The sequence below is a fragment of the Chelmon rostratus genome, chromosome 2, assembly GCF_017976325.1.
Source record: "Chelmon rostratus isolate fCheRos1 chromosome 2, fCheRos1.pri, whole genome shotgun sequence".
Classification (NCBI taxonomy): domain Eukaryota; kingdom Metazoa; phylum Chordata; class Actinopteri; order Chaetodontiformes; family Chaetodontidae; genus Chelmon; species Chelmon rostratus.
In genome coordinates, this window is record NC_055659.1 from 22214345 (window position 1) to 22240012 (window position 25668).

A 25668-nucleotide genomic window follows, 5' to 3' on the forward strand; every position below is an offset into this window, starting at 1 on the left:
TCAAACTCTGGTTCAGAGTATGATACTGCGTGTGAATGAAAGTTGTGGGTCTGAATCAAGAAAAACAACGTGGTTGGTAAATATTGATGCCAGACCCAGACAAACTGTTCATAACTTTTAATTTGGACAACAAGGATTAAACCAATGTTAAAATGACATCAAATCCAAGGCCTGGCTGATGAAACCAGCCAACTAGTAAAAGTCGAGGAATGAGAGACAGATGGAGGGAAATGGGGCAAAAAGAAAAGTCAAGCTATCAACTCAAGTCACCCTCAATATAAGGATTCACAGATGCGGGAGACCAAAGTTACAAAAACGTATTTTCTCTAAAATAAAAAAGGCCTTTGCCGTGAAAATGATGTGTAGAATCTATTGTACATCATTCTCGATTCATGTATGCATACAAAAAAATCCACATCACAAGATGCTTGTGTTCAAGTATATTCACCAACTTCATCTCCATGATTTAGCATTCTCATCTTTCCACATTTTTTTTTGAAATAAAATGTCCTTCAAAATAAAAACAAAATGCAGAAAACCACATTTTATGTCCTACCAATACATATATACTGTATAAATACATACATAAATATATTTTACATACAACAGCCATACATTTGAAAAGGGGGATATACAGAGCAAAGGGGAGGGGGGGGGGGGGGGGTAGTGTGTGTGTTTTAGCTTGTGTTGTAAAATGGTTTGTCCCTCTATGATCTCGTCAGTCAGATACGCAGGTGTGGTGCTGTGTGTTGGTGTCTGTCCATGCACGCACACAGTCTAGATGTAGCCATCTCAGTTGGCCCAGTAGGGGGAGCTGCCGTAGCTCGACTTGTTGACTTGGCTCTTCTGCTGCAGGCTGCTGGACTGGCCGCGTTGGCTAGGACCACCCTGAACACGGAAAGACATGCGTGTGAAACATCTGAGAACCTCTCACCTGTGAAAGTTCTGAAAAACATCGGTGACTGGTACCTGTCCATCCTGAGCTAGATGGTGGTGCAGCAGCTGTGAGTGTGGTTGCTGGTGAGGCAGGATGTGGAGGAATGGGGCCGGTGCATAGCCTCCAGGAGCTGCTCCAGGGTTCAGAGGCCCTGGACCCCCCAGTGCTGATGGCAGGCTAAAGGGAGGAGGGGTCCCCGCATGGAAACCCTGCTTATCAAAAGACTGCACATGGAGGATAAAGAACAAATTTAACTCCATCGTATTATTAGTATAAACAGCAAACTATACAGCAACAGGGCAGTGTTTGAGGCTCACCTGGGTCTTATTGTAAACACTTCCACTGATGTCTGGCACACCCGAGTTACTGGACGTCACTGAGACGCCTAGCAGAATGACAGGAACAACATTTACACGTTACGATTCCAAACAACTTTAAAAATCCAAACTACGATATGAGGAAGAGCGAGTGTTGTTTTTTCCCCTCACCTTTCCCGGGTCCAGTAGCAGCAGATTTGGCTTGTGCCTGTGAGGAGGAGTTGTATCCTTTACTGTAGTCTACTCCTGCTGGCCCCGCTGTCAGCTCCTCATATCCTGGACAAGAAAACATCAACCTTAGAGTTCAAACTACATACACTATTTCCTGTGAAATGTATTATTACTATTAACAACAGAACAACAACATTTTCAAAAATGACATAAATTGGTGTGCTCACCAACCTGAGCTGAAGGTGTGCTGGCCATAACCGCTGGGCTGCTGCTGTGTCTGCTGCTGGAAGGGGCTAGCCGAGGGGTTTCCCAGACCAAGGCTCATACTGTGCTGCTTGGCTGAGGCTGGTCCCGGGCCCCCGGGAGGAACAAACATGGTGGGGCCATACTGGAAGGCGGCAGCACTGGGTACGGCGCCGGGCACGCCAGGATAGTAAGGCAGGCCTGTGTAGCTGTAGCCTGGAGGCAGAAAAGCCTGCTGACTGCTGTGGTGCTGCGGCTGGCCCTGGGGCTGAGGTTGGGCCTGAGGAGGCTGAGGCTGGGCCTGGCTCTGTCCCTGGCTCTGGCCCTGGGGAGGCTGCGGGGCCGCCAGGCTTGTGGGGGGTGCTGGGGAGGTGGAGTCATTCCTGCCAAACTTTGTGACTTCACCTGAGAAATGGGGGAGATCAGGCTAGGACAAACACTGGATTTTAAGAGTTTAGAGAAGGTCAGCAAAGGGTAAAGAGCTTTACCTGAGTAGGGGTTGTTGGCTAGGCTCCCGTCTCTGCCAGAGAGAGTCGCTGTGGGGCCAGGGAATGTGATTCCATAGTAATCCTGCAAAGAGGGCTAAAAGGACAGAAGAGGATCAGGGGAGCAGCCACACAACAGCCAAACAAGCTAAAACACTTGAATGAGGACTAGAGAAGAAGTGAAGAGCTGTTCTGAGCATGTGGTAATAAGACTCACCATAGGCAGTCTGGACTGGAGCATATGGAGGTCCTCATAGCCATAGATCTGCTGTGAAACACAAAGGACAGGCACAGTCAGCTACAAAAACGGGTATACAGTCAATGAACACTGTTCTGAGGGGGTTCAAGATGTACAAGGCAATTAAAAGGATGGGACTGACAAATATCAGTTTGCTTTCACCGATTTAAAAGAAAAACAAGCACACTACAATGATAATAGATTCCGAAGGGCTACTTACTGGGTATGCTGGCAGCAGCCCACCTGGGCCCATGATATACTGGTTGGGGAGAAGAGGAGGCACTCCCTGGGACAGGTTAGGAGGAGCTTTACCTGTCAATACAACGCCACAGCAACCATCACTTCCATATAATGTTTTTTCACATGAAGACAAAACAATTCCAACTATTAGGACTTGTATCATCAGGGGTGCACAAAAATGCGCGAAACCATCCCATCACTCATTAGGTCTGGCAGTGCCTGAGGTGTATGTGTGTATGTACCGGTGGAGGAGGAGAGCAGGGGTGCGGTCCTGGGTGCAGAGAGGTTGGACGTGGCAGTAGCTCCATTGGAGCCAAGTCCCAGCGCTGTGGTGGCGGCAGTGGCAGCAGAGTGAAGTCCGCTGGTGCCAGCGATACCGCCGACCGCGCTGCTCATGTTGTTGCCGATGTTGGGCATGTTGGCCAGGTGGCTGATGCTGCTGCTACTGTTGCTGCTGTTGTGGGTTGAGTGGAGGGCTGAGGCCGATGGCTGCGATGACGTGTAGGAGCCAGAGGAGGGGGCCAGGGAGCTCACACTGCTGCTGTCAACACTGGTGTACTGAGGATGGCGAGGAGTTGCAGGGGGAGGGTTAATTGGGGGTCCATATACGTATAATAGTTGATATATATGTTAAAAAAAAAGCTTAATATTTTTGTGATTCATCCTATGCAACAAGGACTTAATGTCTTGATCACCTTAATTGTTAATAATGGGATACTGATAATGCTGAAACCTTCCAGCTTTATGTGGCATTCATCATACTGAACATACATACGGCATCAGGCTTGTGAAAGACCGCACAGGTACTTACAGTGAGAGAGCTGGAGCCCAGAGCTGAAACTGAGGAGTGACTGCTGACATGGCTGCAGAGTGAAGGCAGAGAGGAACGAGTGATGATCAGCGTGCTGTTTTGGCAATGACAACTTCCTAACATTTTAGTATGCACACTGCCACTCTCCTCAATTTAATTGCTGTGCTCAGTTGTTTATTGGATGCAAGAGACAATTTTTAACATTAAGAAAGTATAACTGTGTATTAAGAAATCAATTAGCGTTAGAAAGAATACAGGAGTGGCAGCAACAGGCACCCACTAGTCTGCACTCTCCTGAGACTTCAGGGTGACGAAACGGTCAAAAAGGTAATAAATTCAACTTTTGAATGAATTTCAAGGTGCCTATTCTGCCAAGTCAAAGCTAGTGATCAGTCTGGCGTGTGTGTGTGTGGCACCTGTTGAGTGAGTTGAGCTGGCTAGCGGAGGGCAGGTCCTGTGCCAGGCTGGAGAGCGTGGTGGAGCTGTGTGCAGGCAGGTTGGACGGTAAGTGGGAGGAGGGAGCCGAGGGACCGTTGGTGCTGATGTTTAGAGATGGTGAATCTGGCTTTGGTGTGGAGGACGCTGATGAAGCTGGGAGGAGTAGGACAGAAAAAGGTCTTTAACCTTAATTGACTCAAAATAGCAAAGCCCCAGAGGGATGGCTGTGGGTGGACATTTACAAGAGAAAGTCTGCACTGAACGAATACATCAGTAGGAGGTCACTTACTGTCTAGAGCAGCAGAGGTCCTTACGCCATTCAGACCATTCTGGTGATAAAGGAAACACAGCTCAGTGTACGCATATACTGATAACAGATGAAGATCATTACCACATCTACGTGACAAAAATACACAATGCAAAGACACAGACAGCACACAAATATGTCAAATCACTTCTTAACAGAATTCATGCTATTCTTTATTTTTAATAATGGGTTAAAAAGGGCTGTTTTGAAGGACAATTGGACAGCTATTGGATTTCTGGTCAGGAATTGCTAGCAAAACAGTTTAATTTATCTCATTTGAAAACAAATGCTTAACACAGCCAGACACAGTTTCCCAACATGGAGTTGACCCGCGTAATGTCTCAAGCCTAAAAAAAAAAAAAAAAAAGCAGGATGAGCGTTCCTGTTGGCTGTTTCTACTCACCATGACTGGCCCTGTGGCTTCTTTGCTCTGGGAAAAGGCCAGTCGTGTGTGAGGGGGCATGGTCCCATCGTAACTCCCCCCCACTGTAGAGAAGTGAGAGGATGAGGGTACAGAGGAGGAGCTGGTGGAGGCTGTTGAAGAAGAGGAGGGAGGATTGGCGGAGCTGGCACTCCCTAATGAAGAGGGAGCGAGGCTGGGCAACGCCACCGAGGAGGAGTGATACACTGGCTCTGACGAGGAGAGGGGCAGAGGCAGCGCAACGGAGAGAGAGCTGCCCAGTGACTCACTGCAAGACCACAGCAGGGAGAGAAACTAAATCAAAATTAACCCAGATGAGTAGGATTTGGTGTCATTCATTCATTTCCAAATAATTTATAGAATTGTTGACAAAAACTTGCTCTCTAATGATATGCATCTTTTGTAATCTTTTATAGCTTTTTGAATCAAATGCACAGTTTCTATACTAAACAGATGTGACTAGTCACTCAGCAGTGACACTACCTGAGCGGTTTGGAGTACAGGCTCGTCTGGCTCTGTGTTCCTGGCCCTGGTGCAGGAGGTGCTGAGGCAGGGGCCGGCGTGGACTCCCTGGATGCCGCACTCACACAATTGTCCACAACTCCAAACTCCGGCAACGGCGACTCCGAGCCAAAGTCTAGAGCCCCAAACTGGAGGTTTAGCCCGGGGACGTCAGCCGAGCCTGGCATCTCTACTGCCGTGGAGGGGATCTACCAGGAGGGGGGAGGGCCAGGTTTGGGGACCATGATATTAAGTTTATATCACTACTTTAATTTGGTAATTTTACCAAAGATTTGCAAAACTACATGCATTGTTGCCTTGACAAAAAATATGCAGAATCTCAGACCCAAGCCAGAGATAACTGTAGCTAAATTCCGGAGTTTCCACATATGCAACAGATTGTAATCGCAACCTCCAGTCAATCAAACTTCCACCCCCTACCTTTGATGTGGGAGGTATCCTTCGTTTCTGGCCTTTGAGCTGCGCCCGTTGTTGCTGTGGTGTACAGCCACCCTGAGGGTCCAGCCCTGCGCTGGGGGCAGGAGGTTTAGCACCAGCAGCGGCCATCACCGGGCCTGCCTGTGCTGGCGTGGTGGTGTGCTGGAGAGCAGGTGAGGCTGAAGCAGCGGGCGCTTGTTGTTGTGATGGAGGACTGGGTTGACGTGCCAGAGGCAAAGAGGGGCCGCTGTGCCTCTGAACCAGCTGGCTCAGCACAAGAGAAGGCTCTGGCTGCAGGCCAAACTCACCTGCAGACACAGACACACAAAAAAGAACAGGACAAGGATTATAAACAGGCACACACACATGCCTACATTAATACATGTTACGAAAGCAGACTTCCTTGCATGACTGAACTATGACTGTTCCACTTTAACGCTTACGGCTGAACTGTGAGGACAGCGAGGTGGTGTTGGATTCTGAAGCCTTAATGTCCCAGCTAGATGAGGATGGTGGAGGTACAGGTGCCAGGCCTGGCAGTCGACCGATGGAGGCGTTGCTTCCCTGGGTGCTGACAGGAGGCGTGGCCTGGGATGAGGGTAGCGGACCCAAACCAGGACCCTTCAGCTGTTCCAGGATCTGTGCTCCAGCGCTCGCCGGAGTCCTTTTGGCCTGCCCCAAGTCCCCAAAACCAGCTCCTAGAACTGACGACTGGCACAGACAGAAGGAGAGAGTGTAATCACCATTCTTTGTTTACATGTGATAGATGGAGGAACGTGTACGAAAAAAGTGTGCAGAGTATCAAATATGAGAGTTTACCAGAGCAGCATGAGCATAGCTTGTGCTGCTGGTGGCGCTGCGGCTGGGGGGCAGCTGCTGTTGCGGTGGCTGGTGGTGGTGGGAGTTGGTAAAGACCAGACTCTGAGAGGAAGAGGAGGAGGGTGGTTCTCTTCCTCCACCCACAGGCTTCTGCAGTAGAGAGGTGAGGTCCAGACTGGCACAGAAACAGTTAAAGTCAGTTAGAAAATGCACGCAGGACATCAAGTTGCCATTGTAGTGAGTTGTACATGATTGTTGATTTTCCACTACCAATATATCATTACAGTATGTATATTAACAGTATACCACCCAAAATTAAAGATACTCCTTTGTTTGCTGACAGACTTTTTGGATAGACGGAACTGAAACTACAGAGCACTTTGAATACCAACTTGTTGGTAATTGGCGTGAAATTAAGTTTGGGGCCAATACATTATATTACAATTTGAGCCAATTACTTACCTTTGCCCAGGTGTGATGTGATTCTCAGCAGCAGGTGCACACGAGGAGGTGAACACTTGGGTCTCTGAGAGCTGCGGGAACACACAAAAGTCCAAGAGACAAAAGGGTTAAAAAAACACACCCAAATATTGCACTGTTACTTATCCTGTAATGTGTTTTTTGTCTCAACTCACACTAACATCCTCACTCCAGTCCTCAGCTGCCCAGTCTTCCAAGGTATTCCTCCAGGCAACTAGAGGACAGCCAACAATGAGTCACCGAGTTCAAATACATGTGGGATAAGTAGGTTAACGACATGCAGAATACCTATAGGACGTTTGCATAAAATACACAGAACTATACAGTACTGGCTGCATAGAGCCTTTGCCTTTACATGTGGCAAGAGTTGCACATCTGCTCTGAGAGAGCATACCTGTCCCGTCTGTGCTGTTGTTGGCACAGTTGTTGTCCCACACCTCAGTTTGTGTGGTCCCTGTCCCAGCCTCTGAGGTATAGTCCGCAGGATTGAAGGTCCTGAGGAAGAGTCAAGGTGAGTTTACACTCAGTTACACAGAAATAAACTAAAAAAAGGCAGGGTGTGGTTGACAGTGGGCGACAACAGATTTAATTAATTATTTTCCTAATAAAAAGTGTCTGGAATATTGTTGTTTATTATTTATACTATTCCACTGGGCAACGTTCCCATCACAGGAGGGATGACTTATTGCTTTCTGACATTTGAGTTTAAGGTGCTGTGTAGAGGCCTAGGTGGGATATTGTTTTTTTGTTTTTTTTCCCGATACCACATCTGGATGGGACTTGTGACTTAAGACTCACAATCTTTTAAGAGCAAAGACAAGGCTATGGAAACACACTACAAAGTCAGGTGCAAAAATAATGCACCACCTCTACTCATTAAGAAACAAACACAATTAAAAAAGTCCTTTGCTTGCTTTAAAAAGCCATCTGGTACTGATTAATTTACACCTGAAAGTACTAGAAAACCCTAGTGTGTGTGTGTGTGTGTGTGTGTGTGTGTGTGTGCGCATCGACACCATACCCCATGCCCTGGGCCGAGAACCGGCTCCCTGCTGGTGCTCTGCCTCTGCCTCGGCCTCCCGATCCTGCATAACATTCAACAAAAGTCAACAACATCCACTCAAGTCTTGGGCGTGCTGACGGTGTATTAATGTGCATCTGCTCACCTCGGCCACCTCTGAGCCTCCGACCTCGATCTGAACCTCTGTCCACTGGTGTCACCTCCACACCATTCTCCTCTGGACGTGCTGGACGTGTACAAACACGTGTGCACACAAACACAGACACACACAAAAAAGCAACCACATTAGCAATGGTATGATGTAATCAAACATGATGCTGAGAAGCCTCAAAAGAAACGGTGAAAGTAGAAATGTGAGATTTAGACAACATACCCTGTCGGCTGCGACTGGCCCCCTTGCCCTTGCGGTTGGCCACTGCGCGACCCTTGCTAGCCTCTCTCTCTCCTTTCTTCTCCCTGTTCTCCTTGTTCTCCTTGCTTTCTGATGGACCGTCCTTCACCAGGGGCTTCTTCTTTCCCACCGTCTCCCATGAAGTCTAAACAAAGAACAGGAATGACAGGACAGTGAAGAGAAAATACAGACAGAATAAATGAAAACATGTAACAACAAGCTCCTATTTCAGTTACAATTCACAGTATCATGTCAAAGTAGCCTCTGGTGTTCAGTGGTTGAAACCCACATTTCAACTACTGTATTTTGTTCAAGAGGATAAAAGAGACACTATACCAAACAGTACATGAAACATTTACAAAAAACTGTGATGGCAGCTATCCTGTGACCAACTTCTGTAATGAAGTGTGCATTGTGTAGCTGCACTGTAAGAAAAACAAATGTCAGATGAAGGCTTGTTATATGGTAGATATTCAATATTATATGATTCTGTGGGTAAAATAAAGGGTAAAAACATTCATTATATTTGTATTGACTGTAACTATACAGTCACTTCAATTAGCGTGTTCATCATTTAACAGGCAAATATTCTTTTACGCTGCTATACCTACTCCATTCCTTCTGTTGATGAAAGTGAAGCTCTTAAGTACAGTAGAAGTAGCAGAAGATGTAATCAGATGGTTGCAGTATATACCAGAACATAGAGACTCCACGTAGAGGGGAAAACCAACTATTTGCTATTTTTGGATTTCCACGAAACCAAAACAACACCATGGGTAGCTGTCTGGCTGGTTGCCCTGCCCTACAGCCTCTCCTCGCCATCTGTGCAGGCTGGTACTCTTCAGAAATGTTGGGACACTCACGCAGACTGGCAACACACAGGCAGCACAACAGCTACGTGTTTGCCAGACATTTGGTAGCCTGTTTGACTGTTTGACTCTCTGAACAAGAAGAGGGGAAAATGATTGACAGTAGTGTGCCTTCATGCTAAAAGTCCCTGACGTTAGGAAGAGGAAACTACTGCACAGTCGCTGTGGGAAAGGATGCCGCAGAGATGGATTTCACTTTTCACAACGCATGTACACAACAACCTTGTGTTTCTCACAGCATTTGTTAATCTTCTGAGCATGTTACATAACTGGAAATCGAGTAGTGATGTGCCACAAGGCTTTATTTTTTCTTAACTAAGAAAAACAAACCGAGATATAAAATATCTTTCTGGCCTTTTTTTTTTAAACTTCTGTTGAACATGGACCAGCAGCCTGTCAGGCTGTCTACACAGGGTGTGTTCCAGCTGCGTTTTTCACTCATCTCTGTCACGCACATCTGACCGAACAAATCTGATTCTATTTTAATCAATACAGCTGTCTTCACAGGCCACACAGTGGCTTGTATTTCGCTTTGCATGCATTTTAAAAGTGAAACTGAACTACAGCGATTGTGTTTTGGGTTTCGAGCACTGCTGAAACAAAGAAGTCATCTAACCAAACAACTGTTGTGTAGACACTGATGGAGGTCATGCTGCTTTCACTATAAAGCCTGTGCATACATGGTGTTAATCCTGCAGTAGTTAAAAAAATCTGCATGGTGACATTCTGGATAAATGATGCCACCTTTCTACAAATTCAATAAAAAGTTTAGGATACAGGTTGTATGAACTTCTATATCATCTCAATAAAGGAGAAAGAATGAGAAAAAAAAGTTGACAATTGTGGCCCATCTGTTATTGTATCTGTAAGAGTTATTTTAAACAGTGTCTACAAGTAAAGACTGAAGGTCCTACACATCTACACAACTGCTTTCAGTTACTCTCATTGGTTGGACTCTGCCTGAAGTGCAATACTTGGAATTTTATGAGGTCACCAGATTCCACTTACTAATAAAAATTATAAAGGCATTAAGACTGTCCCACCCTAAGTGGTCCAAGTAAACTAAGGTACAAGTCATTGAGATGTCAATCAAACACAGTCTGTACACTCCTACATAGTCCCGACAAGAGGTGTAATCAGGCACAGTAAGTGAAAACACCTGTGTGGATGAACTATCGGTATGTTTGCCGTTTTCAAGTGCACAGTAACAATCAATCCTTTAAACAACTCATCTTTGGGATCATGAAGATAGACAGAACTTAAAGATGTGACATGCCATGAAAGCCTAAATAGCTGCAATCAGAAACAACTTCAAAATGACACATCTCTGAAACAAGATGAGATTAAATGAGACATAATGTCATTTACCATGTCCGAGGTGCTCTCCAGGAGAAAGTTGATGGCTCTGCTAACATCCTCATTGCAGTCGTGGAGGGCTACCATACACTCATCCTGGTTCTTTCCAGTTACCTCCATCAGCTGGAGGAAAGTAACAAACACACATCATATTAGAAATGTCTGGTAGTCAGCAAAAGGTGTAACAATGACAAAATGTGCTAGTTTTGCACCCTGTTACAGTACAAATCAGGGCACCACAAGGCATCACTCACAGGATCAAACATGCATTTTTCATGGAAGAATGTGACGGCTCGCCCTGACTCAGCCTAGTAACCAGACAATGAGCCTTGTATTCTCTGACAAATACTTTAAGTTGTCATCACCTGGTTAACTTTGTCCACAAAGTCAGCATCATTCTTGTCATAGATCATCTGGGCAAGCCGGATCTGCTCAGCAGTAGCCTGCAACATGGAGACCAATGTAAAATTTTAGTTAACAGAGGAGAAAAAGGAAAGAACAAAGTATATCCACTTTATTAGGTACACCTGGAAAATTTTATGTAATCCAACAGCACAGGCATGCATTCTACTTTTGCAAAAATAATGTTTAGCTTTGACTGATATGCTCAGAGAGGTATCAATTTAACTTGTTATAAAACCTCTAGGAAAGTTTTAACAAAAGCTTAATATTATAAGCTTCATAAAGGAAGAACATGTGGCAGAGCTGGATTGCATTAGATTGTGCAAACATACCTAAAAGGAGGAAAAAAAAATGTTGGCTTGTTTTCATTGTCTGAAACTACTAAGTTACTAAGCAAATCCTCCTATTGTTGCTGTTAAAGGTTAATGCACTATGTGGTTGCAATTAAAAAATTTATTCTATTCTTTCAATATTGATCATGAAGGTCCTTGCATAATGTGTAGTCGTGTGCACTTGTGTCTCGAATTTTTCTGTGGATCAAAGGAGTGTTCCTTCGTTGAATTTGTTTTATGTTCAGGTGGTTGCTCACCTGTATCTGTTTCTGTGGTTGCGATGTGTGAGTGGCAGCAGGCAGCACTTTTTCCCGAGGGCCCCGGGCCTTGTCGCTGCCCAGCGAGCTCATCATATACAGTATATACAAAACTCTGTATGTACAAAATAGAAAAATCTGCCAAGAAACAAAACACATGGAAGGATGAGTGAAATCAACCAACAGTTGTTAAACACACAGGTCATGTCCAAAACATACACCTACATTCAGTTCATTTACAATGTTGTTACAGCAGAGATTCAATACTTTCCCTTCTGTGAGTGCAAAGACGGAAATAAGTGTTTGATAGCAGAAATATGTTCTGTAAACATAGCTAAGCCATATTGCACAATCATGAATACTGCTCTCATGGAGGCTTTAAGACACACTGTTGGCCTGGTGACAGAACAGCTTTGCTGAAAATCTAGGTCAAGGAGGAAGACCGACCCAGTGTCCTCTTACAAACGGCGCCGCCACAGTGTGTGTGAACCAGAACAAACACTGCACACCCTGACCCCACATCCCCTCTCATAGCTTAAAGCAATAAGAACATATATTATACAAACACATACTTAAAATCAAACTACTGCAGTAAAATGCTGAATTCTTCTGTGCGTATTCCACAACAGAGTCCTTTACAATTTGAACCTTGCTGCATATTGGGTGTAATAACACATAACCAAGCACAAATCATTTTCAGCAGCAAATATTAAAGACTTCATAAACAACCATATATGTACACACACAGGGCTTTGTCCACCTGCAAATAGATGCAAAAGCTGGCTGCTTAAAACATCGTAAAGACGAATACATTGCCATGTAATATAAATTGCAAACTTTGACTATGGTGGACATTACTAGAAAAATAACTACAGATATCCCCGCTGACCCATTTGTTGTATGTCAGAGAACAATAGCAATCCAGCTTACAGTGCCCGAGTGACGCTGGCAAATGCATTGCTGCCATTGGCTGCTGGACTGAACAAAGCTAGTGCAAAAGGACGAACTGGCTTTAAATGCAATTTCAGTGATAAAATGTAAAGATATGTTGTTATTATGAAGAATCCTGAGGCACTAGCTGCAATTTGTATACAATAAATCAAATACGAACATATCATTATAAGTATGAGTGTCGACGGTGTTTGACTCAAACAACAACAAAGCAATCATTCAGTAACTCTGCACATCTCCATTGCCGATCACATTTATTTTGGCAAACGGAACAGACAGATCAAATATAGGTTAAGTTACACGGATGCGTTGACCGTTATGTATATTAGCACCTACATGGTTACAGCTGACTGACAATTGGCCACAATTTATTCCGGTAACGTAATAAAGCAAGCGGAGCGTTGTTTTGAACCAATGCTAACGTTAGCCCGTTGCTGTTAGGTTACTTATTCTCGAGTCTGCATTTGGGACTATACGGTACGGTTGACGTTAACATTGTCTACCTTGCAACAACAAACCAGATTCTCGCAGCGTCGTTTTCGACTCAGCACAAACAGACTCGGTGCTGTTGGTACTGGGGTCCCTTTGTCCTCGCTAGCATGAACTCTTAGCTACTAACGTGCTAATGCTGACACTACACCGTCGATAGTGAACAAACGATGCAGTGGGGATGAAGCTAGCTAACGATGCTATCTAAATCTGGTCCAAGTTGATAGCCAACGGCCGCCTAACCGGCTCGCTAAAGTCTTATGCGTATTTATAGATCCGCAGTTATCTAACAATAGTAGCAGTTACATCAGGCTTGTCCTCGACATGTAGACAACCGGCTAGCCAGCTAACAAAACATAGCTCTATCAAATCTAAAGAAAAAGGCCTCGCAGCGGAGCACAATCCCATCCCGACATTGCTCGCCGGGAACAAGACAACAGAAAAATTGCGAAAGACATCCCTCGCAACCCCGTGTAAGCAAAACAACGAAGCCAGCAACCAACTACTTCGGCGAACACGGGCTCAAGTATATGGTTTAAACGCGCTAGGGTAGAGAAACTGAAGTTGGAAAACATAAAGAAAATTAGTGTTTTTGTTACCTGCTAACACGCTTCACTCAGCCAGCAGCAGACAAGGTGGTCACGTGACGTGTGCTGCCGCGGTAGATGCTCCGCTCTCCTCTCCGGGTCACAACTAACTTCACCTTCAACGCTCTCTGTCACATATGCGTCGTTTAAACTGGGACTGAAGCTCCACTTTAATGTCTGCATCTTTTTTCTCTCGTTGTGCTTGTTGAAGATGCACACAGCTACATCATTTACTAGTAGTATATAATAATAGTATATGATCACAGTGCAGGCAGGTCTGCTAGTGAGACTTTTCTGTCCTGGAAGCTACCACTTCCAGATTTCACTAATGCTAACACCTAAATTAGCAGTGGCTAATTTTAAGTCAAGAGGAAATCTTTGCACTGATTGAATGATGTCAAAAAAAAGGTTACATCAATATACATTTTATTTTTATTATTTACTCTTTTTAAAGATTTCATAGCTTGTTTTTTTCAGATGTTTATATCTTACAATAACCTCAGATTCAGTCATTTGTAAAAACATTCATGAGGCATGTATAAAAAAAACAGGGCATCACCAAGTAGACAGATCAATCCACACACTTCCTCAGACATATACATAAAAATGTATGCAAGTGTCCCTATGTATTTTACACATACATATACACATTTATATATAAAAAACACTTCAAAAGTGTTGGTTATTTGTTCAATTTGTGGTCGTAATTTGGGTTTCTCTTTTCAATCTGTCATTATCATGAAAACTGTAGAAAAGGAAAACTATGATCACCTGTGATAGTCTTTCACAGAAAGACTTGAGGAAGGCAAAAACGCAACTCAAGCCCACCCTGGTTCTGCTAAACAAGGAAAAGAGCAGAATCACTCAGTCCTTGGTACAACAAAAAGGAGAAAAAAAAAATGTTTTACAACTGTGATAACAAATTTATGTGCTTGCAGCATCACACTCCAGGGTAGAGTCCAGAAATTCTCATTAGTTCTCTTTGCATTATTCTTGCTGGATGGCTGAGAAGATCGAAGTGAGCTACTACAGATCTTCTCCCTAGTTTTCGTGGAGGAGTCCCAGAATCAAGGAGGGAGGATTCAATCCAGTAATTAAAGGTTCACCTATCAATCATCATATCTGATGTGCTTAACTCGCTCCTAAGTTTTAGGGTCAATTCTCGAGCAATGCCAGAATGGTTACAGATCATGATTTGAACACCGGCAATGTTCAAATGTGCTGAAAGCATTCTGGCCTAAGAGAACAGGAACATGAGCAAAGGGCAAAAAGACAATAAGTCTTTCAAAAGAAGCAGGTATAAAGACTCCCGACCAACGGAACAAAGGTGACAGAAAGGGGAAAATAAATACAAATAAAGCTAGTTAGAATATCAGCAGGGGTATGTCTGTCAAATCACACAGAGTCAAAAAATAAAATACGCATTTGTTGGGATTAATTCATAGCAGAACACTGCATTTAGCAATCTTATTGTTTCTCCCCTACGTCATCTCAGTGAGAAAAATACGAACACCGTGTCCCATAACGATTGGCTTCTTCATTTTAGTTCCGACAGAAGAGAGACGTTCTATGTGATTGTTGCGGGAAAGGACGGGCTGTTCCAACCAGTAAATATTCTCTATCAAACGTCAAACTGCAGTCCGGCTCAGTCCTTCAAAATGTATTGTCTCTTCAGTCCTTCTTCCTCTCTCCCTCTCTCTTTATTGCCGTCCATTTCAGTGAGAGAATGAAAAGGAACTTTTGGGAGAAAACTCCACAGGTATTTCACAAAGACACTGTCATTTATCACAGAGAAAGCAGCAGTAAACACTATCCTTACATACAAAAACAAGCCAGCAAAAGACCATAGCCTAATCCCTGCGGATTGGATGTAAATGTTTTAAATGATGATGAAAAAATGTATTACTTTATTGTTTATGTTTCTCAAAATTCAGTTCCTTACTGGCAGACATCGCAGCTCTTGAGAAAATTACTTGTTATTAATAGTTTGTACATTTTCATATAAAAAACTGAGTAGCTGAGGTGGAAGGAGCAAAGGAATAATTGAAGGAGAAGGAATAGTGTAATGGTAGACACAAACATACACAGCAATAATATTGAAAGCCGTGATACGGTGGGGGCAAGATCATGCTCCTGAGTCCACGTGTGAGCAAAACAGAGTGACAATCCAATGAGCAAGAGGGATACCAGAGACAGTGATGTCAACAGACTTGAAGAGGGAGAGGGACGGAGGGACTGGTTAAGTAAAAATGTGGACGTGGATGTAGTGATAGAGCAGGAGACGGAGAGGCTAGCTCCACAGTCCTGCGTAGTTGCCGTGCAGGCCAGAACAGAGCGGTCCACCTGCTACAAACAGCTTGGTGCCGGAGTCGTCGTAGCAGTGGGTGTACACCGCGTTGGGGAAGGAATGAATGTCAGAGAAGTAACTCCTCCACGTCTCGTCATGATTCTGAAAGCAGAGAAGAAGAGTCGGACAGCAGGAGAGAGAAAAGAAAGGAAACGTTATGAAAATGCAAATAATCTGTGACTAAAATATTAGAACATTTGTGTCGAACCAACTCCATCTTTCAAACAAGGAGTAGTTTATTGAAGACAAATAGAGAAGAAGAGGAAGAAAAACTGTACCAGCCAGCCTTTCCCTGTAGTAAGCTTAAGGATGCCATCTCCTGGGCACTTCCGGTACCCCCCGGCTGGATTCAAAAGACTCTCCAGGAATCTCTGGGCACGGATGTCGTAGAAGAGAAGAGAACCCTGGCCGGTGCCCACTGTCACAATGTGCTCGTAGAAACTCACTGATCGGATCCCTGCGTGCACACACAGATGTCTTCAGGCAAAGCTACCAAAAGCAAACATCAACCCTCCCTGCTGTGAGTTCTAAGATCGCTGTCGGCCCCACGCAGGGCCCTGAACCATACTTTAGAAATAGAGAAATTACAGCCACAACTGTTATGCTGTTAAAATATGGCTAAATAAATGATTTCTTCAAGCCAACTGGGAAAAGTACTGCAAACATTTTCATAAAGTAGTTTAAGGAGGTCAGCTCTTCATCACCTGTGCAATTAGCTTCTTTTTAGCTTTGTTTATAGATCACTTACCACTTCCTCTCTCTCTGGAATTGACGGACTTGATGCTGTGTGTAGGCTGCCGCGGGTCCAGAAAGGAAACATGGGCCTGAGAACCGACGGCGTAGACTGACCAGTCCTGTCCATATGCCAGACACACATTCTCTTTGCAGTGAGGCAGCTTGGTGGACAGTATCTAGAGGGAAACAACATAGACTGTTAAGTAAGGGATAATGCCCGACGCTGTGAGTCGGATGGTTCTGGCCTCTGCCTGCCATTAATTCCTTATAATGCATACCTTGAAGGGAATTATCCTTCTTATACTATGGTCACATGCCAAAGGGAAAAAAAAAGACCAATAATTCATATTTTCATGCGTTTTGCAATCAAAATCAAACATTTTTCCATAGCCATAACTCAGTTTCCCTGGCAAGGGTTTGACTAATACCTGAAACAATCATTACCATCCCATGAGGGCTGTTTTGCAATAAACTGTAAATGGAGGCTTTGCCTGCATCCCTGTTGTTAGGAGACTAATTTTAGATACAGGCTAATACTATGTAGCCAGCACATTACTCTAGAATGCTGAATGGAGAGTTTCACTGGGACTACTTAGTAGGTGTCCATTATCAGGAATTATTGGACAGCCTGCAGCCAATCAGAACTGAGTATTCAACCAGACCGTGGCATAAATGGGACCCAAGTAAAGGAACACCGAAGATATTATGTCAAGAAGAGTCCTTTCTTCTTGGCATTGTTTAAAGTCACACAAGTGTGAGTATGCATGTCTGAGAGGATTTGAGACTATCCAGAGTTCTCTTTCTAAGAGTCGCTTAGTGGCAGATATTTTTAGTGACTTTGGGAAAGTGCCTGACAGCACTGAGCCATTAGCTATTAAATACTTACTCAACTGTAATTAACTGTTAATCAGTTTTTACAGAATTAAAAATAGTTTCAAAAGAGTCAGATGGTTCTTGGGGCACTCTGAGCTTGTCATGATACAGGTAACACATTAGACTGATTTACATCATAGGATGAATGCAGTCGATTCCCTCTACTACTAATCAAGAACATTACAGGCATACTGGATCCCAGCTTTTTCTCAGAACAGAAACCATCTCTACGATAGCAGGGACCCTGAGATCACAGTGCTACAGTGTACCTTGCTGCTGCTATCAATAATGCTCAATAAACATTTGGCGCTCTGTGCTGCCAGCGGAGATGAAGCACAAAGCCACTGATGAGGATGATGAAGAGAGCTCTCCAAACGAGGAGGGGGACAGAAGGAAGGGGGTGCCCTGCATTTTTAGTTAAGACTTGTAGGCTGGCCAAGATGGAGACTGACGGTTTGGTCACAGCACACACCAACACCTCCTTTTTCCCCTTACAAATATGTGGCGGAGATGATGTTGAGATCAAGACGGTGAAGAAGTCAGATAGCTGTACTGGCTTCGGTCATGACTAAAGTGCCCTTTGTTGATAATGCAGGTCATCATGACTCTTGTCTAGTGTCAGAAACTCAGCCTGAGTCATGTTCTCCAATTGTGGAGATTGTGGTTGCTCTGTGCTACCTGTATTGTGTGACTCCACTTGCGGTGAGATGTTTGATGATCCTTCATCATAGGCGGAGTGCAAAAAGAAAGTTCTGACTGTTTTCACTGCAGTCCTGCTTAGGTGGGCACCATTGGGTGTAAAAAGTTCTCTGCACCCACAGAATACATTAAAATTGTATATGTAATTCAGAATTTTAAGGCTGCAGGTTCTGCTTAGCCATATGTTGAGACTGAGTAGTCAGGAAAGCACATTAGTTCCTGGGGTGGGAAGAGGCCCACTGACAACTTCTCAACTGTATTAAACTGTTCAGTGAAGTCCTTTTTTTAAGATTCCTGAGTCATGTCATTTTTGCCCAAATGCAGAATACTTCAATTGATCGCCTGGTACTGGGAGAGAATGCTGGGAAACTCCTTGTTTAATTTCGAGATTGCCATGTGGGAAGACAGTGTGCGAGCACTGTTCCATAGCGTGGAATAACCCGAGATCAGAGCGCTTGGGGCAGTGTTGGCACGAGGAAAGAGTCGCTGCGAGTCAGGCCTTGTGTCATTGTTGGCCCGCTTTGAGTTCCCTTTCGTGCTTCAGTAATGCTGCCACTTGGAATACCCTCGCCCAGATTCATTAGTCGATCGAAACGGCTCACTAAAGTCGCCTGGTTCATGATTAGTTAAATGCATCACCTTATAGTGATATATAGCATAGTTTATTAGGTACACCTGTACAACCTAATACAATTCAATACAACAGTAATAAAGTAAACTTTTACAGTCTTTTTTTAACAGTTTTTAAGTCTTTTAACATTCAGTTTTCACAGGAAATGTGTAAGTTCAATTAGATATGTAAGGTCATAGTTAAAGGTGGTGTTGTTTTGGACAACATAAATTGACAGGCGTTTCTAAATTTTTGTCCCCCTTGTTCACACGCGAGGAGCCAGAATATTACAATCATCTTTCAATGTAATGCAGTCTAGTACAACACTAACCATTATATGCCTGTAATTAGATGTTATGGCAGAACAGTTGCGTCGGATTGAATTAGATCATGCAGGTGTACCTAATACAGTGGACATTTGGTGTATACGAAGAGGAAATGTGCATGTCACATAACAATTATTAGTCAACCTATGCATTGTGATTTACCTTGCACAAGTTGTGTTCAGCTTTCCAGAGGTGGAAATAGCCGTCCAACGACACAGCACCCAGTTCCTGAAAAGAGAAAAACAAGAAGGGATGACAGATGAAAATAACTGAAGCTGAGGTGCATGGGGGCAGAACCGAGAGACGACAGGTACTGCCAATCAACATTTTGCAAGAATTTACCAAATTATCCTCAACATCAGCATTTTTCACACCAGATACTCCCCTGTAGGCTTGAAAATACGTCGCAAAGGTTGTCAGTTCTCCTTTCTTAGATCACTACTCTAGTTAGCTTGAATGCTGGTTGCAATAGATTCCTCTGGTGACCCACTTTCACGGCATAAAAGCATCACTTGAAAAATTTCAGACCATTCCTGCAGCATAACTCACTCCACTGCTGTCCATCTGTATGCTCAGTATGCTTCAAACATCAAACATGGGTTAATACGCAGCTTCCATTTGCCGTGAGCTCAGTGAGGTGTTAACATTTGTCACACATGATTCCATTGGCTTAACTTGGCGTGCAAGTGTGTAACAAACAGTTTACTGCACAAGCAATGAACAGAAGAGGTGTATAAGTGGAGGTGAGCAGTTCCTATGAATGTGCTACTACTTAAAACAAGGCTCAACCCATTCTTGTATAATCAAATAGGGTGGTAACCTACAGCAGCAAATCACATACAGCAGAGAAAAGGCCTACCCTGATCTCCTGACAACAGCCAATTAATCATTAAGCCTAATGAATATTATTACTATTATAAAATGACAGAAATCTTAGAGTGCCCCGGTTCAAATGATCTTTCTCCTATCCTGTGTTTTCCTAAAAACTGGCAGTCTTGTAGGAAATATTTAACAAGCACAACACAATAACGTGGATACCAGTTTAGTCAGGATAAGGGCTGTCAACCAATATTCTAAATCTGAACATATTATCAAGTTATAAAAAATCCACATTGTGAAAACTAATATTCAATTGTGGGGGGAAAAAAGCAGCACCATGGCGCAGCTGTTCTTGCATGAGCCTGGGCTACTAAATGCACTGTGTCTCTTTTTTTTTTTATTGGGAAAATCTGGTGAAGTCTGACATATTTAAATCTCTCCAGTTAAAATGTCCAGTGAAAATAATTCCTGAGTTAGATGTGAAAATGTTCTGGCTCTACACGCTCTTTTCTCTCTCTGCTTTGGTGAGTTTTTTTTCGTTTCATTCTTTCAAGTTGAAATGAAGTGTGTTTTCTTGTTCAACAAGAAGGATCTTACTCTTTAACAAAGTCTCTATGAAGGGATCCTTTCCGCAATGTTGTCAGAAACTCATTTTAACAATCCGAGCCTGTCAGTGGCAAAAACAAGCACTTTTCATAGATGTAGACTGACAGCACACAAACGCAAAGAGGGATTACATTGCAGGCCGTTTCGCGGCTGATGGCAGCTCTCTCACTCAATAGCCACTTGGACACAAAAACAAGGGAAAATAGGGCCCATAATCAGGCAACATGTGACCACAATTACTCCCGTTTGTCCGAGACATTCAAATCTCCCAGGCCACGTGGATCAGCATGAATTGGAAGCTCTGTAAATGACACTTTAATTGATTGAATATAAAATGTAGGATTTTTCGAACTGTTCGAACCTACATGTTTTTGGCCAATTCTGACAGTCTAAGTTAAGATGAACCTTACTTTATGGTTGTTGTTGAAGGCCAGAGCACGGACTTTACAGTTGTATGGGTTGGTGTACTCCTTTGGGATGTCCTTGAGGGCACGGTGAGAGATGTGTGCGTAGGAGGGTACAGACTCCTCGTTCTGACTGCGCTCTGCCTGGCTCATTACTTCCTCTGTCACCTCCCACAGGCCCATGGAGCCATCTCTGGACCCTGGGAATTTCAACACACAAGAAGTATCGAGATTACAGAGTGTCTCTACTACCTGCATACAAAAGTGAAAAATAAGCAGTCAGGATTGTCATCATGGCATGTAGAGAGCACTGACTTGGCATCAGAAAAAGGCATGTCCTGCTCACTGCCCGATGCTCACAGAGCAGCGTTCATCCACACAGCTCAGTTAATACAGACAACTCACCAGAAACTGCCATGTTGTCACTGATCCATGCTATGGAGAAGATCCAGTCATTGTGACCGTCCTGAAAAACAAATAGCTACTATGTAAATATCAAAACAACTAGTCTTACATAATCATGTGTTTCAGGTTGAATTGCTGAATAGCTAATGCTAAACTGGCTGGGCAATATTAACAAAGTATGTAGCTGTATCCATAATCAATCACGCTTGCAATCAGTTTTGTCACAGTTTTTGGTGAATATAATTAGGTTGCTAGCTTGCAGTGTTGTAAGATGATGTTCCTGTCCTTAATTGGGCCTACTGAGCTTTGATTGGTTGCTTTCCAACCAGGGGAAACAGCCATCAGTGAACACCAGACCTATTTGAATCACTGAACAAATCTGACATGGGGGCAGCGTTTAATTATACCAGTAGTTACGTAGATATTTCACTCTTGGGGCCAACCAGCATTGCCTTCTCTAAAGCCTGGTTGCTGGAGAGGCCATAAAAAACTTGGACTGTTAAACCAACATACTAACAAACATCTCACTCACAAACAGACTGAAGATGCCAACTAGACCACTTACATCTCCAACACAAACAGGGTCCAGTGTGGGCAGCTGGTAAATGGCCAGGCTGTTGGGGTTGTCTCCTCCGGTAGCTAGCAGCGTCCTAGAGGGGTTGAGTTCAATAGCGTGGATCCCGCAGCCCTGCTGGTCCATCCGGGAACGAGAGCCAGCTGTGGAGTGGTACTGCCGCCCCGCCACCACTGCACCCACCACCCCAGAGCCTCCACCGTGACACTCCCTGTCCTTCAGCATGGGAATGCGTGTTATCTGTCCCGTCAGGACATCAGCTACAAAAAGCTGCAGGTAAAGGAAGGAAAGACATTTCCATCAAGGTTATTAAAAGAATGTACAAATTTTTTATTGAATGGAGACATGCTGACACTAATCTAACATAATAGATAGTTCACCATGATTCTTTTTAAGGACAATAAATGATTACTGACTGTATCTTGAAGGTACACTAATGGTGAGGGTGTGACCTTACAATGTAATAATCTGAAGACACTCAAACTTCTGCACTTGAGGCAGTAACTCATATCCAAATTGGTGGGGACAAACCAGCAATTACCAACGTAGCACCATAACCTTAGATTTGTAGTTACTGAGCCTGACCCATTCATTTTTGCCATTGTTCATTTTACTGTATTAATCTTATTAAGATTTAGGCAAAATGAGAAGAGGCATTACATCACACTGCAAAGGCCACCCAGGAATATACCACCTCCTTTAACAGACATCCTGGGAGAACCCCAATTGACTTTTGTGACACATCACTAAATCATAACTACAAAGCAATTAGTAGTTACTTGCATTATACTTTCTGATATTAACCTTTAGGCAGACAACCTGATGTGGCATTTACATGACAGCTGCAATAATCTAAGATTTGCCTTTCTCTGTCAATTATTATTAATTATATAATTATTATTTGAGAGTATGTAATCTTACTGATTAAGTGATAGTACATGAAGATTAACACCAGGTGCTGAAACTGTATGGGAATGTCTAAACAATAACCACAGGTTAATAACAAAATGACATCTCACCGTGTTGCACTTGGTCCCACACACCACCTGCCTGTGGTTGAGCCACTGTGAAGCAAACACCTTGTTGAGTCGCCCCAGTGAGAACTCCCTCTCTTTGAGGATGCCAGGGAGCCTGCCGGCCGCAAAGCCCCGCAGGCTCCGCTGGAGCCGCAACTCGTGCTGCTGCTGAGGCCTGAACTCCCGCCCCCGTAGGGCACATACCACTGAGCGCCGACTGCACCACCACTGCTGGGCATGACGTGATGAACAAGAAACACGGCTCCGCTTGTGTGGTGCCTGACACCAGCCCAGCTAAGGAAAGAGAGAGAGAAAGGTCAAGGCAAAAGATTTTCTGTGGGAGAAGCACATGATTTTGTCAAATCCAAAATGTTTCACAGACCATCGCTAAGTATGTTTTACATGAAATTCAGGTCAGCCTACAATGAAGTTAATTCAGTACATGAATAAAACATTAAATAAGCCTCAAAATAATATGATCTAACTACATCACTTTTTTCCAGCTTTCTTAATCCATATGTCAATATCACAAACTATCTGTGCTAAGCCATACCCATCCCCCACTGTGGACACATCTCTGTAGATTGCTGATACAGATTTAAGAGCTTTAGTGGATCATGGGAGTATTACAACAAAACACACACATGCACACCATCACTGACGTTAGGTCAACGCAGGCCGAGTGCACCTATTGTTAGTCAGTAGAACTCATAAGACCTATCCGGCACCAATGCAGTCAGCATCATTGCTGGTCAGGAACACAACAAGATATCTTTCACTCACACCGAACTGGCTCTCCTTACACACTTCACAATTTACAACCTCAGTTCACGTCACAGCTTTTAAATTTGCTTTGGTTTCATATATATATTTAAACACACCACATAGAAACATAGAATACACACTATTGTAGCAAAGAATTGCAGTTTGTAAAGTGGGAAAATTATATCATGTGGGAATCCCTACAAATAAAAAGAGGCAACACAGAGAGACTAGCACATCAACTAGTCTTTTCCCAGAACACTCCTTCTGACAGAAGTACACACCAGTTGCTAAGCACTGTTGAGTGAGGCACCAAGTACTTTTGGATCTTCTTATTTTGATTGCTCATACAAAATGGCAGAATTTGAATTTATATCAAAATAAATTCCAAAGACTATTGGTGGTCATTAATTGCCCAACCCTGACCCAATTCTTCACACCCAACTTAAGTTGTGTTTATATTCCCTTGATCTTTGATACTGTCTGGTGTGACTGACTAAGAGACTAAAAAATAAGTCTGTTTATATGAATGTGCTTAATTTCTACTGGTGAATGATAGTGGCCCCACATGTCCAAGACATGTCTTGACATTGTTGACAGACAAAGCAGTAAAAGCAGACGATAAAACATTTTACTGCAAATCTAGTGATAACGCCAACCTGGTTTAAGTCGATGCATGTTTTGTGGTGGGAACACCTGGGCTCAGGTGTGACATTACAAGAAAGACATTCGTGCTTTTTAGAAATGTTGTATGTCAATTCAGCAAAGGTCCATTTGGTTCTCTTGGATAAATCAACCTACGGTTAGCCTGTATGTAGATTAGCTGGCCAACTGTTAGTCAACGTTGGAGCTAATGTAAACGTTGACGTTAGCTAAACTGCTAGCTACAGCTATTTATGCCTAATAATTCGCTACTGTAAAGCAAATTCAGTTTTCAGTCATGATTAACGCTATTCTGGAAAATGAATCGAAGATAACACATGATACACCAACCGAATAAGGGACTGACAATATTATCTACTCACGGAAAGGCTACTTTATCATGATTAGAATTAAATAAAAGCCCTAATATTATGAGATAGCTAGCCCTTTGGCTAACGTCAACCTAGCTGTCCGATCGACAACGGACTGCCGTTGGCTAAAGCCATGCTAACATTAGCGGGTATTGACTTTCAAAGAGAAACGCAATGTATTGTTGGTTCTACAAAACCTCGATTGTGATGGTTTGTCCATATTGTGTCATAGTGATTAATCTGTTAAAAATGTCATCAGTATTTTTTCCTCTAACATGTCTTATAACAGCTAAATCTGGCTAGCCCAGTGCTAGTTAGCATGCTAATATAACTGACTAGCTATTTTACATGGATCGGCACCGGTTTCCGCCTACCTGTTGTTGGTCCTTGGGCTCTCCTGCCTTCCTTTTCCTGCTAACTGTTTTTCTCGCCATAATCTGATACACACAGTTCCCTCACCCACATGGAGGGTAAAAGTGACGCTGGATACTGGATCATATAATGGCGATATGCTATTTAGTTCCTTGGCCCTCGTTGGCAGCGTCCGACTCCGACGAGGAGGAAGGGCGATCACATACGGGAGAGGTTGGTTACTCGCTGGTTAAGATTGTCGCTGAATTACTATCGTAGGCTCCCAAATAATACTTCACTCACGTCGTGCGATCTGTTTACTTTCAGCCGAATCGTTAGGCACTGCCAAAGGGTTCACACTCTCTTTTTTCGTGCCGAGTCGCGTCAGCAACGGCGAAAGCATTGAGAAGCGCGCAGCCGCACTCAAATTAAACATCAACAAAAACAAGGTCGTACGTGAACGCGAGCGTCGTGCGTGCTCGTTCACGAGCACCATTGATCAGATGATTCTGATCCGTCTCTACTGTAGGAGCATACTGCGTTTCAGTGACATAGTTTATAGTAAGGGAACAGTTTTATACAAATATTTGTAATAATGCAAGTTTAATACACACAAATGTAATAGAG

The 25668-nt window shown here is 43.6% G+C and overlaps 2 protein-coding genes across 4 annotated transcripts; both read right to left on the bottom strand.

Moving 5' to 3' along the window:
• Positions 1-102: 102 nt before the first annotated feature.
• On the bottom strand, positions 103-13568 carry ubap2a (ubiquitin associated protein 2a). Of its 3 annotated transcripts, none has more exons than XM_041947471.1 (27): positions 13514-13568; positions 11475-11612; positions 10849-10926; positions 10496-10606; positions 8241-8403; positions 8013-8093; positions 7868-7931; positions 7241-7341; positions 7002-7060; positions 6829-6899; positions 6367-6541; positions 5991-6258; positions 5551-5855; positions 5092-5318; positions 4591-4876; positions 4170-4209; positions 3859-4033; positions 3443-3494; positions 2874-3189; positions 2612-2703; positions 2371-2421; positions 2157-2250; positions 1657-2073; positions 1426-1530; positions 1255-1322; positions 970-1161; positions 103-888 (listed from the first exon to the last, which is right to left on the bottom strand). In XM_041947471.1, exons 2-27 carry the CDS (start codon positions 11568-11570, stop codon positions 793-795), a joined length of 3783 nt encoding a protein of 1260 aa, XP_041803405.1. In that variant the 5' UTR covers positions 11571-11612; positions 13514-13568; the 3' UTR covers positions 103-792. The 3 variants fall into 3 exon arrangements, with proteins under 3 accessions (XP_041803405.1, XP_041803414.1, XP_041803397.1); XM_041947480.1 differs by lacking the exon at positions 13514-13568 and adding an exon at positions 12929-13193; XM_041947463.1 differs by lacking the exon at positions 13514-13568 and having other exon boundaries at positions 11475-11964.
• Positions 13569-13916: 348 nt separating this feature from the next.
• Positions 13917-25468, bottom strand: dcaf12 (DDB1 and CUL4 associated factor 12). The gene is made up of 9 exons (XM_041954766.1): positions 25065-25468; positions 22919-23209; positions 21891-22169; positions 21326-21386; positions 20927-21120; positions 19254-19319; positions 16597-16759; positions 16127-16305; positions 13917-15950 (listed from the first exon to the last, which is right to left on the bottom strand). Exons 1-9 carry the CDS (start codon positions 25122-25124, stop codon positions 15792-15794), a joined length of 1452 nt encoding a protein of 483 aa, XP_041810700.1. The 5' UTR covers positions 25125-25468; the 3' UTR covers positions 13917-15791.
• Between the last annotated feature and the right edge of the window lie 200 nt (positions 25469-25668).

What these genes read in the sequence shown, in the direction of transcription:
- dcaf12 (XM_041954766.1), bottom strand. Translation starts at nt 25,124, where the DNA reads ATGGCGAGAAAAACAGTTAGCAGGAAAAGGAAGGCAGGAGAGCCCAAG. An exon ending in GTGGGACCAAGTGCAACACG is followed by an intron (nt 22,170 to 22,918) that starts GTGAGATGTCAT and finishes CTTTACCTGCAG; the next exon opens with CTTTTTGTAGCTGATGTCCT. An exon ending in TTCCAGAGAGAGAGGAAGTG is followed by an intron (nt 16,306 to 16,596) that starts GTAAGTGATCTA and finishes GTGTGCACGCAG; the next exon opens with GGATCCGATCAGTGAGTTTC.
- ubap2a (XM_041947463.1), bottom strand. Translation starts at nt 11,633, where the DNA reads ATGTGTTTTGTTTCTTGGCAGATTTTTCTATTTTGTACATACAGAGTT. An exon ending in CAACAGCACAGACGGGACAG is followed by an intron (nt 7,061 to 7,240) that starts GTATGCTCTCTC and finishes GCTGTCCTCTAG; the next exon opens with TTGCCTGGAGGAATACCTTG. An exon ending in GACCTCTGCTGCTCTAGACA is followed by an intron (nt 4,034 to 4,169) that starts GTAAGTGACCTC and finishes TACTCCTCCCAG; the next exon opens with CTTCATCAGCGTCCTCCACA.